Consider the following 13,303-nt stretch of genomic DNA (forward strand, 5'->3'; position numbering starts at 1 on the left):
GCCATTTTGTTTCTGTGTCTCTGCACACTACGGCGTGTAGTTTTGGCTGCCCTGGGCCGCTGTTGACACATTTGTCAGCTATGCGACCTTGGATAGTGTGTGATAATCCGTAGTGTGGTCTAAGATACTCTATCGCATTCTGCTCTTCCTTATTTCTCTCTTTTCTCCTCTCTCTTTCCCCTAAGAAGATTCTCCACACAGACATAAACAAGATAAAATGGAGACGAGATTATATGGAGACATCTTTTTCGCTTTAATTCCTTAACGTCACTCCTAAAGGGTCAGTTGTTATCATGTTTATCGATTGCCTGTATGAGATGAAAATAGGTTTCTACGTCAATTAGTAGATGGTGTGCGTGTGTGTGTGTGTGTGTGTGTGTCTGGCATGGCAATGTTGGCTGGACCAGTTACAAGACAATGTGAGATCATCTGCTCTAAACTAGTCTCACTCTCCCTCTTCTCTCACCATAACAGGAACTTGTATACACATGAAGGAATGTGAAGGAGTCAAAATGATGTCAGTACAGATATCTCGCCTCAGTGCACCTGGCCATGCAGCCAATGTTTTCTAAGCAAACTCACGCCATTGGCCAGCCTTGATCGCCATTTCAAGGACTGTTAGGAGGAGGACCAATAGACGATGTTGCCCCCTATCTGCGTGCGTACGTATATGTCGTTGTGTTTGTCTGTGTGCGTATGTGGCTGTGTGTACGTGTGTCTGCACCTTCATATCTAGATCCGCAAGCAGCAAGGCTGGGGGTTGCCGTGCATGCATGTGTGTGCATGTGTGTGTGTGTGTGTACGCGTCTTCACCTTCGTATCCGGAGTGTACCCGCTCGGCGATGAGCAGGCAGCACGGCTGGGGGTCGGCGGTGTCCGAGGCCCGCAGGGTGAGCTGGTAGGGCGTCAGGCGGAAGGGGTAGTAGCGCATCTCACCGCCGTGCATGCTGTCCGCACTGATGCGGCAGAACATGGACTTCTCCTGCGTGCAGTCCGCAGGTGGGGAGGCTATGGAGAGAGAGAGGGAGGGAGAGAGAGAGAGAGAGAAAGATGTTACAACATGACATACTTGATTTTGAGCTGCTATGTCGCATTATATGTCAAGTATAGTATCAGGAGATGAATGGACCTTGGCCTTGGCGATAGCCTTAACACGCACACAAAAAGACATACACTTCTTATGTACACAAGTGTGTACACATACACAAGTGTACACACAGCATCACACGGACGTGTGCTGCTATGTATATATAAACGTGTGTGTGAGTGTGTGTGTGTGTGTGTGTGTGTGTGTGTGTGTGTGTGTTTCAGGACAACCTTAATTGTGCTTATTGGGAACAGGACAAGAACAAAATGAGTGCTCGCTTCCCAGAAAAGAAATACATTTTTCTAGAGGTGAGCGTCATCACCTCAGCAGCCTTAACAAAAGCAGCAACAAAAGTGCCGCTTCTCAAATAATGAATTACCCTCACTCCTCTCCCTTTTTGCGTGTGGGTGTGTGTGCAAGTGTGTGTGTGTGTGTGTGTGTGCGGCGCGTATGTCTTCATATGAGAAAGAGAGAGAGAGAGGGTTAGTTGACTCCCCAATGCCCTGCCTGACATCGGCCACTATCTGGTTATTCCAGTCTCAACAGAGTCTTTCGACTATAGTGTGTCCACTCTCCTTTGCTTCTCACTGCACCAAAAATGTGGCAGTTCCACGAATCATGAGCAAGGTCGATGGAGCTAAATGGTTTCTAGTCCAGAAATAAAGCTGGCTCTTCTGTGTTCACAATGATTGGGAGTTAATGGAGCTATTTTTTTAAATATTAAAATGAAATAAAATAATAAATAAAAATCAAACTAATAAAAATGAAAAAAAAAAAAAAAGATTCCTCCGCTTCTCACCGGAGCCGATGTAAGTGAGAAAGAATGGCAGTCGATGGAGCTAAATGGCTAAATTGCTAGAATCTTTTCTCGTCATCAGATTTAGAGATAAAAGTTTATTGTTGTGGTCCTTACCAGAGCCGATGCACGCGGCCCAGGGCGGCAGACGGCAGGGCGCCGTGCTGCTGTAGAAGGTGTTGACGTCCTGCGGGGCCAGCAGCTCCGAGAAGAGCGCCCCCTGCAGACGCTCCGCCTTGCAGCGCATCAGAGACGAGCCGTGAGGAGAGATGTACACCACCTTCCCCGACAGGAAGGAGACCGCGATGGAGAAGGTATCCTGTAGAGGAGGAGGAGAGAGGAGATGGAGAGGAGAGGAGAGGAGAGGAGAGGAGAGGAGAGGAGAGGAGAGGAGAGGAGAGGAGAGGAGAGGAGGAGAGGAGAGGAGAGGAGAGGAGGGGAGAGGAGAGGAGAGGAGAGGAGAGGAGAGGAGGGGAGAAAGAAGAGATGAAAAGAGAGCGGGAGAGAAACAGATGGCAGACAGACGAGAGAGAAAAAGAGCAATGTAAATACAACATGAATGATCTACTTTGCACTAAAATTACACTACTATAAATAAGCTGCAAGATAAGTTGCATAAACAAATACAGTACTGTACATTCTGTGCGTGCCTGTCTAACAATACTGTGTGCTGTTACGCGCATGTCCTACACTTAACCCCAAATCTAAGATGGGGGTAAAAAATAGGAACGTGACAATAGATTAAGCGGAGCTGAAAGTACATTCAAATGCACCAGCGGCCCTCAAGATGGCAGAACGTCCTCCCTGGAGAACACTCGGATCATTACAGAACCTCCTCAGACTGAGCGCGCAGGAAATTACCCAATGTCCTCTCTGGCGGCGTTCATCAGGTACCGAGGACATGAGATCAGCCAGAGTACAGTAATAAGTGGCCAGGCAGGAACACCTGCCAAATTACGGAACCTACGTAGGCGGCCAAGTTTCAAATCAGCCCAAGCCAATCAATCCTCCAAGATGTGACTGGAAGAGGGTATTTTTCGAAAGACTTGACGCACGGAGAGACCAAGTCAGAACTAATCAATCTGAGGAGAAATTCATGGGTGTTTTCTTTGGTCAGAGCCTGTGGTTTTGTTGTCTATTGATTTGTCATGCGACGTGACAGACAGTGTTGTCTTGGTAATCATAAAAATACAGAAAAGGAAGACTGGCTCAAAAACAACAAGGCAGATGAGCACAATCGATCGATCTGAAGGTCTCTGGATGCAAATCAAATCCTCAATGGTATAATTTTACAGTTTTTGTGTTTGAGTAACACAGTATGGAGCAAATCACTCTATAATCAGTGTGTGATGAAAAAAACGCAAGGCCATTGGATATTGTCAATTATACTGTATTTGCAAACATTTTATGGACAATTAGGAGAGTGGATTTCCATTTGAAAGGGGTCATTACTCTTGACCTCCATTGGATGCTGTGCGTTGCTGTTGTTTACTGGTTGCACAATGCGCAAATAATGAGCGGCTAATGAAAACGGGTCGAATCAGCAGAACACTCATCTGGTTGGGTAAGATGGGTACAGGGACAAGGCCAGACCAACTTCACAAGGTAAGGCCGGCTATTTGTGTGTGTGTGTGTGTGTGTGTGTGTGTGTGTGTGTGTGTGTGTGTGTGTGTGTGTGTGTGTGTGTGTGTACATCTGTATGTTTGTGCATGTGTGGCTGTGTGTGCATGTATCTGTCTGTGTGCATGTGTGCCTATGTGTTTAAATGACAGCAATAAAGATGGAAGTATCCATTTGAGACAAGTGTCTGGGAGGTTTGAAAGTGCATTCTGTGAATGAGTCTTTGAATGAGGAAAGATGAAAGACTCATTACGATAATTAGACTCCATTTGAGCGCATCAATGGTTTAGCGTGTTCCTCCTCCTTTAGCTTGCCTCCCTCTGTGAGGCCTGGCAATCAGTGTTCTTGGGGGCTGTGTGTGTGTCTGTGTGTGTGTGTGTGTGTGTGTGTGTGTGTGTGTGTGTGTGCGCGCACATGCGTGTACATACTGTGTTCTTGAGTGCTGTGTGTGTGTGTGTGTGTGTGTGTGTGTGTGTGTGTGTGTGTGTGTGTGTGTGTGTGTGTGTGTGTACATACTGTGTTCTTGAGCGTGTACTCGGAGGTGATGTTGTCCAGCTCCTCGATGGTGAAGGTGGAGAGGTCCAGACTGCAACCCTGGCACTCCTCAACACTCCACTGGTGGTAGTACTCCTGATTGGCTGGGGGACACAAATACACAACACATCAGCACACACACACACATACACCAGTACCTGCAATGCTAGCCTACTGTATAACAAAAACAAGCAAGTGTGAGCGACAGTACAATTAAACAGGATATTTCGTGCCACTAGTTTAACAGGTACATCACACTCCATAGAAATTGACACCTTGTGAGAAGGGAGGAACTCTCTACATATTTAACACTTACACAGGAGTGAGACAGAAAGAAAAAGATAGAGGGAGAGAGACAACAAGAAAGAAAGAAAAAAAGAAAGAAAGAAAGAAAGAAAGAAAGAAAGACGAGGAAAATAAAGAAAGATCAGAAAGAAAGAGAGCGAGCGCGAGAGAGAGAGAGCGAGCGCGAGAGAGAGAGAGAGAGAGAGAGAGAGAGAGAGAGAGAGAGAAAGAGAAAAAAACTTGACCTCCCCCTTTTGTTCACTCTACCGCTCTACACCAAGAGAGGGTGCTCTGACCTTGCCGGATGTCTCAATTATGTAATCACGGCCAATCTCCCCCGGCATCAGGCACCACCTGCACTTAGACACTCGCCCACGGCCCAAAACCACCGCCTTCCCCCTCAACCCTACAGGGCCATTTGGCACCCACACACACTCTCTATTGGGTGATGGGACACGCCGTGCCCACAAAGACCAAGACGTGCACAAGATACCCAAGGCACTCCCACACACGCACACACACAACAGACAGCAGTATCAAAAACTCGCTCGAGCCCACACGCCCCCATACTCCCACCCATACACCGGATAGCGAGCCTAGTGACACGTCGTACACCCACATACTACACCCACACTACGCTGGCCTCCCCCACATGCGGGGCAACGTGAACACCGTTAGCATCCACGCTCACAGAGACCAGAGGCGCCAAAAAAGTAAAAGTAAAAAGAAACAATAACACTGGCCTTTTCTCCATGATCTTGTAAGCACACTTGGAAGTGTGCCAGCCTAATTGCACGCCACGCCAAGTGATTGGATACTCTTTGGTGAACTCTGTGGAGTATCCAATCACTGGGCGTGACTAATTAGGCTGACACACTTCCAAGTGCGCTTACTAGAACATTGAAAAAGGGCCACTTTCCTTATCTGAGTAAGAAGTAACCCTGTCTGGCAATCGTCTGACTCTGCGCTGACTGGATCAAGTTTGTGGTCGGTTCTTGTTAGGTTTTTGGTATTCTTCCATAACAACACAGTCTATCTACCGCATTACATAACTGTTACGCCATTGTGTATACTGCACCTAATATCATGTGATCAGCGCACCCACAATACGCCCACCCAGCTCTGCCCTCCCCACATTAAGAAACCAACACCACTTGGTGACATCAGATTCTACAAACAGAAGATACTCCCACAGCTGGCCACATCCACTGATACGCCCTCGTCTCACATTGACCTTCATTTATCTACACTCCCATCTGCCTGGCCCAAAATAGCTTAAGCTTAATACACAGGCATCACACACGCGCGCGCGCACACACACACACACACACACACACCTCTACTTATCTCAGCAAACACCAATCACTCACACACAGACACACATAGGCATCCACCCACCCATCGCAGCCACCCACCCACTACCACACCACCAGCAATCTTCCTACCTACCTACCTACCGTACCTCTGCTTGATGCAGCTGAGGCCATACTTGAACACCAGGAGCGTGGAAGAAAAACCCCTTGGGGCTTGCCTTCCTACGTCAGCAAACACTAATCACAAACACACACAGATACAGTACATGCAGATGCACACACCCTGCATCTGTAAGGTATCAAATCAGCCCAGGGCTTACTTGAGGGTGTTGAGTGTGGAGAGGAGCCCACACACCCAAACACACACACCTAACCAAACCCCCAGCTACTTCAAACTTGCTTGACGCAGCTACGTGGCAAACTTGAGGGTGTTGAGCGTGGAGGAGCGGCCCTTGGGCTTGCACACACACACCCACACACACAAATGCCCCTTCCGCAAGATCTTACCTCGGACTTGCTTGACGCAGCTCAGGGCGTACTTGAGGGCGTTGAGCGTGGAGGACCTGCCCTTGGACTTGCGCTCGGGCGGCAGGCGTATCTTCAGCTCCTTCAGGGCCTTCATGAGCTCCTTCTGGGTCTGCACGCGCGCCGACTGGTTGCTGCTGCAGCCGCTGGTGCTGGGTGGGTCCTGCTCCGAGCTGCCCCCGCTCAGCAGGCTGTAGCCCAGCGAGGAGGAGGGCGGAGACGGGCTGTGGCTGTGGGAGTTGGAGCTGCTGGAGGGGAGGAAGGAATGGAGGACAATGAGTGAGGATGAGTGTGTGTGTGTGTGTGTGTGTGTGTGTGTATGTGTGTGTGTGTGTTTGTGTGGAGCTGCACAGGATAAAAATGAGGCGTTAGAATTCCAGAGTCAACTTAGATAGACTTATAAACAGTTAATGGTAAATGGTAACGATAAATGGTTATTGCCATGTACTGTGTATATTTTAAAATCTATAATAAATTAGGTAAAGGGTGAATCTAATCTAATTTTGGTTTAACGAACAGAGCGTTGGTATTGGCGACCACTAGCTGCAAGTCAACAAGCTCCATCACAGATTATAAAACTAGTCTACTGTAATGGAAGACGGCTCCCCTGGGACAAAGTGCATTATTTGTCCATTTTCTCTGCAGAAAGGAATCAGAATATTCATGATTCATCTGCTTTCCATCTTCCTCACCATCATCGCCAGGCCTAGATGAGGCACCAGCAGCAGCTCGAGTTAGCACATTTCAGCCAGCGCCTGCCATCTCTGGCTCTTGCCTGCCTCCCGGGTGCAAATGGCATTCATGTTATGCTAACTATATTCATCAATACCCATGTCAGGTCCCTGCTGATGGAGTGGAGTGGAGGGGAGGCTTGGGAATTGGCTGAATTAAGAACCTCTAACCTAGCCTTGTGACTTCTCCCAAAGGATAGCCAATCTACACACTGGCTCCAACTCAATCAACGTCCTGCATCACGTCTTCTCTTTTTTGCTTGTGGCCTCGTGATGCCAGGCAGTGTGCCACTGCTTGATGGATATCTCGCAAAAGCACTATTCAAAGGTCATTTTCTCATTTGCAATCGGGATGTTGAATGGGGGCAAGTCCTTATGGACTTCCTTGGAACTTCTACCACTAGACAACTGCAGATTTGCAATCCGAATCAGGTGCAACAGGTACATCACATGGACTTTAAAGCATTGACGCATGAGCCTAGTGATTCTTTAGCTCTGAAGATGTCCTTGATGCCTCCTTATCTCTTGATTGAGATTGTCTGCAGCAAAACAGTGCCTTCATGCATATCAAAAAGGCCCGCTCTTATTCCCCCTACGTTGACTGTAAATGAGTTTGAATTAAATATTCAATATGCTGTCTCGTGTTTTGGTGTCTGTTCCCATGTGTGTCCAGCACGGTTGGAACTTAAACACCAGTCTCCCACCAAATACTGGTTCATTTAAGCTCTGACTGGTGGGACTCGAAACGGCAAACCTCTGATCTAAAGCCCAACACCCAGCCCAATAGGCCACGGCTACCCAATATAGTACCCTGTAACATCCTGGTTTCTAATCGCTACATGTGTCTGTTTGTGCCCGTTTCTGAGGAAGTCCTCCTGATCTGGACCCCGTTTCTCGAAAGCACCGTCGCTAACCAATTAGCAACTTACTAGGTTTCCAATGGAAAATTGCATTGCAACCAAGTAAGTTGCTAACTTAGCCAAGTTAGCCACGAAACACACCCCTGGTTTCCTCACCTCTTGTTGCTCTCCGTGGTCTCCAGCATCATGCCCGAGTCCTTGCAGTTGTGGCTGGAGGAGCTCTGGTAGCTGCGTGAGGACTGCCGTCCACGGGAACCGTTCTCCCGATCCATGCCGCCCTCGCTCTCCCGCTCGCCCGAGTCGTTGCCGCTGGACAGTGCGTCCGTGTCGTCAGAGGTGGGCCCGCCGTGGCCGCGGCCGTGGCGCGGGTTCCCCCCGGACGTCGTGGACGACCCCCCATCTCCTCTGGCCCCTGTGGAGGAGGACGCTCCTCCCGGAGACGAGCTCCCATGACACTCCCTGTTGCCGACGCCCTCTTCGGGAGAGGAGGAGGAGCCTCCGCTCAGGCCTGGAGAGCCGTGCCCCACCTCTTCCTCTTCCTCTGACCGACGCCCAACTCCGCCCCTTTTGTCATCGCTGGGGGCGGCGTTAGGGTTCTCATAACTCATACTAATCTTGGACGATCTCTGTGTTTGAATGATTGTGTGTTTGTGTGTGTGTGTGTGTTTGGGGTGGGATTCCTATCTGAGTGCTTTAAGTTAAAGTCTTTTACAGATTAGGTGGGACTGCATGGCCTACAAAACAGTTGAATCATGATTGTCTTTATGTCGGGCTGGTTGCAAAGTCGAAAAATGATTAGGTTTCCCATAGGTTGAGCAAAAGAATATAATAGTCAAAAAGTTGTGCTCTGCGTTTAAAGGTGAAAAGAGTGCTCACGCTAGTGAGAAAATATCATGTGATATAGGAACTGGCGATTTCATGCCTCGGCTAATGGTTGAAATAAAACTTAATAAAACCTCTTCAACGGCAAAAAAGATCACAGCCTGGATGACAAAGCTTTGAGGAAAAAAACTGAGGAGGCGCTTACGAAACAAACTTGGCGACCGTGCCTCCGCCAGATGGACCGTTAGGGAGAGTGTGAAGCAGAGAGACTGCTGCTGCCACTGCTCGATGGAGGATGGAAAAACACTGCCACAAGAGAGAGGCAACGTCGGAAGATCAGGAATCTTTCCTTTTTGGAGTTTCTGGATGATTGTCACTTCCTTGGAAACTTCCCTCTCGTCCACTTCAAATCCTCTAAGAAAGTTGACCTGTGAACACATAAATTGGGGACAAATCGTCAGGGTCCTGTCAAGCAGCTTTAGCAATAAATAGGTCTCACCACTAGGGTTTCGAACCTGTCCTTTGTACAAAAGATAACAGAACAACATTCACAGTGGTGGGGTTGTGGCCAGTGACTTTGTATTGAGAGACTTCTTGAAAAGCAGGGTTGGTGGGAGGTTCAAGTGAAAGCGTTTTCAATTCAAGGAGTAGACACATGAAGAGAAGACTATGACAACGCACGTGTGCGCACATACAGTCTCAGCCCTCAAGCTCCAACCACGCGAGCACGCGCACAAACGCAAACACACACACACACATGCCCACATGCGCGCGTACACACATATGCACTAAGACATATTATACACACGCAGAGAAATACAAATGCGAAAAAACACAGCACAAATACTCATCCTTCTACAGTAGTCATTTGTCTCTCTCTGTTCATATGTACTAAGAGCACTTCACTGCCCATCAATTTCACTCTGCCCCTCTTCTGTCCATTCTTCTCTCCTCTTTACATTTCCATCATCCATTGCCATCTCTCCATCACTCTCTCTCTCACTCACACACAAGTAAAAAAAACAGCCCAAACAGTGCAGTCCATCTGGACCTTGCACAACACTAATTAGTCTTTTCTCCAACCCTCTCACTATTCACTACTCTCAAAGCCATCCGTGAAAGCTATCCTGAGAGAGTCCATGTATACGATGTATTAAAAATAAATCATGATCCAATTTAGAGTGGTGTTTTTAAAAAAGTGTGTGTGTGTGTGTGTGTGTGTGTGTCCTTGGTTGAAGACTGCAGATGCTGTGAACAGGTTGGGCCATGTGAGTGTGAATAGGCAGTGAGCGAGCACAGAGAGAGATAAACACCATCATGCAGGGGGGGGGGCGCTGAGAAAAACACCCAAAACACACTCACACACACTAACTCACTCCGCCACTCCAAGAACACACACACGCACACACACACACTCTACTGTAGACTCACAAACCCACACAAGCACGCACACTCACACGTGCCGAGATGCATGTGCACACACACACACACACACACACACACACACACACACACACACACACACACACACACACACACACACACACACACACACACACACACACACACACACACACACACACACACACATAAAAGGACCAGGCTGTCTGGAGAAACTCCAACGTCCAGTAAAAAATATCTTAACCTGTGCCCTTTGCGAGTATTTATGACAAACATACCGGCCTCTCCTCTCCGTCTCCTCCTCCATCCGCTAAATGAATGGCGCATGAAAGACTGGTGATGATACAACGATAACCCCAACTCTACCTTGGAACTCTACACACTTGCAACTCTCTCAAAAACACAACTTATCACCTTTTAATAAATGTGTTATTTGGATGTAATTATCCAGGACACTTCTTCTCAAGCTTCGGTGACAGAATTAAGAGCAATCTTGTAGACACACTACACAAACACAGGCATGTGTGCACACAGGGTGCAATTTGCCCCGAAATCCCCCCCAAAAAAAGAGAGGGAGGGATAGATTTCAGGTTTTAACCAATATCAGCAGCTACATTAAACCAGGTAGAAAAAGGGGGCATATCAAAACCAGAAGGGAAGACAATTTCTCCCCATGTACACACCCTCAGGCATGCACATGCGCGTGCAAGTACACGCTATTTGTAAGGTCAGCATGTGCTTCCCGACGCTCGCACTCTTTAACAGCATCAAGTCGTGCAGCAATTGTTCAACAGAATTTAATATTTGCTGCTGTGCTGTCATTGTCGTTGCCTTTGCGTATGCTCAGCCCCCTTTGGAGACTCGACGTGCGTCTCAATGAAGAGGAACAGTGAGGTGCTATAGGAGGAGGAGAGCAGGAGAGGAGGAAGGAGGAGAGGAGAGGAGGAGAAGAGGAGGGCTTCATTTGTGGAGAGATGAAAAGCCACGATCATCACCATGCCAACCAGCCCTAAGCTTACGGCAGTCTCAGAGGAGAGAAGAGGGAGAGAGGCAGCAGGATACAGCGAGAGACAAAATGAGAGAAAATAAGTGTGTGTGTGTGTGTGTGTATGAGAGAGAGAGAGAGAGAGAGTGGGAGGGGTGCAGAGAGAGAGAGAAAGAAAGGGAGGAAAAAGTAGGAGATTATAGATTCTCATTCACATTTGGGCTTGCATGCCCATGGAAACCCAGGTTCGAGTCTGGTAGGGGTAATTTCCCAGCCCTACCCCATATCTCTCTCCTGCTCATTTCCTGTCTCCTCTCACACTGTCCTGTCATAATAAAGGCCCCAAAAGCCCCCAAAACATACTTAAAAATACTTTGGCACCAAATATGCTCTAGAATGTGTTAAATAAACATTGTTTTACTGTGTACTCGGACTGATGTTGACAACTACCTAACAGAAAATCCCTGCTCAATGAATAATTAACTGAAGTTTGCTTTGGCATCAGCCTAAACTTCACTTTTCTGCTCACAACACAAACGAGAGTGCACTCATGAAGATTGTTTACCAATGTTCACACAGGTCACTCTAAGTGCAATTTTGATACGTCAGTAGTAATAGCAAACAGCTCTTGTGCCATACTAACCCCAATGGTCACACACGTCACAAACGTTCAATTTCGAATCATTACAGCAATCAGTAAATCAGTAAACTCTTGCACCACACATTAACCCTAATCCCCAAGCAGTATCCTGATCCTACAACACAGCATCACTTCACAATGCTAGGGTGCATTTCTCAAAAGGGGAGTTGTTAGCCTGTTAGCAACTTTGATAGTTGCCAATGGGAAAATGCATTGAAAACAACAAAGTAGCTAATGTAGTAGCAACTTGGGTTTCGAGAAATGACCCTCCTACATTGCTACAACACAGTCTCTCTCTCTCTCTCTCCCTCTCTCTCTCTCAGACAGAGAGAACAGAAACGGAGAGCACCTGTCAGGAGGACCCTATCTGCATGTTTCCATGAGTCTCAGCACACAATAACACCGGCGACAACAAGAACAGGAAATGCATAGAAAACAAGTCTCAAGCCCATAAATAAAAACATGTCTGACTGCCTTTCTTCATCCTATTACACCTTTCAACAACAGGTGGCTTCCACACCAACAAACAACACAATCACACACATGAGACATACTCTATTGTATACAAAATGTCATTTGACGACTTGACTGGATAGCCATTACATTTTCCAGAAAATAACTGTCAATTATGTAAATAACATTATGCAACTCCGATGAATCATTTGAGGCCGATTTGTGATAAGACTGACCAATAGGCTACCACGATGCCCAAATGTGTCATGGGAAAATGTTATTTGGTGATTAGGCTACATACACAATTTATTGAAAATGACCTGCCTGTTCAGCTATTCTAAATAAGAGGTTCTCACTGCAACGAGCCTATGCAGTAGCCTACAGTATGTTGTGCTTACAAGGCGGTGATTCCAGCGCCTGCCAGGTGCCATATTCGCCAACCTCTGCTCTAGCCCACCTGTAAAAGCGTCTCTCGATCACGCAATGGGCATAACCTGAACTGTAAAAAAAACCTGACATAGTTTATAACGAGACCGAAACCAATAACATGCCAGGGTGTAACACGCCCCAAAGTCAAAAGCATCAATTTCGCATCTTTGTAACATCCCGATATGCGCATTCACCTGGTGTAAGGCTTCATTCCAACAACATATCGTTAACTGACAGAATCGTTATTCATTACGCATAATCTCTCATCAAACCCCTTACAAACACAGACAGCAAAATTTCATCTCTGCTCTGTCTCCTCCAGGTATAAACGCTAGAATCAGCAAAATTAGTTTTCTCCCTACCGTGGTATAGAAACGGGGCGAAACAGGCATGTGGATGTGGTGCTTGTTGCGCGCGCGGTTCGGCACATGGTTTGTATGGCTACGACGGGGTCTGTTTTTAATTGGAGATTCGCAGAGCAGATTTGACAGCGTGGAAAGACGGTGGACCACAATTTTCACAGAGGGATGTGTGTGTGTGTGTGAGGGGGGGGGCTGGAATAGTCTCATGCTTGCTCACGCTATCGAGAAGACAGCGCCCCCGCCGCCCGTTTGCCATTATTCGTTTGGCGGCTGAAGTAACTGCATAAAACAGGAGAGTCGGAAAGCTACTGGCGGATAGCTTTCCATCGGGTCCGCCCACGGTGCGTCGTGTAAACACACCAGGCACGTGTTTGGAGCAGTGATTTTCGTTAGGACCTCCTCGTCCCTCACTGGCCAGCTCCACTGACCAATGAGAGAGCCGCATGGCCTGCTTTCACCC

The 13,303-nt window shown here is 47.6% G+C and overlaps 1 protein-coding gene across 4 annotated transcripts in view; it reads right to left on the minus strand.

Moving 5' to 3' along the window:
- per1b (period circadian clock 1b) overlaps positions 1-13,303 on the minus strand; it is a 37,210-nt gene that overhangs the window by 17,944 nt on the left and 5,963 nt on the right. For 2 of the 4 annotated variants that reach the window (XM_063187144.1, XM_063187142.1), the window contains exons 2-6: positions 7,908-9,001; positions 6,143-6,408; positions 4,020-4,141; positions 2,001-2,202; positions 814-1,008 (exon numbers count right to left, since the gene is read on the minus strand). In XM_063187144.1, the coding sequence (XP_063043214.1) occupies positions 814-1,008; positions 2,001-2,202; positions 4,020-4,141; positions 6,143-6,408; positions 7,908-8,359 (1,237 nt within the window). In that variant the 5' untranslated portion in view covers positions 8,360-9,001. Of the gene's footprint in view, positions 1-813; positions 1,009-2,000; positions 2,203-3,931; positions 3,938-4,019; positions 4,142-6,142; positions 6,409-7,907; positions 9,002-13,303 lie in introns of those variants that run through there. The other 2 variants (XM_063187143.1, XM_063187146.1) reach the window with 2 other exon arrangements.

This window comes from Engraulis encrasicolus, chromosome 21, assembly GCF_034702125.1.
Source record: "Engraulis encrasicolus isolate BLACKSEA-1 chromosome 21, IST_EnEncr_1.0, whole genome shotgun sequence".
Lineage (NCBI taxonomy): Eukaryota > Metazoa > Chordata > Actinopteri > Clupeiformes > Engraulidae > Engraulis > Engraulis encrasicolus.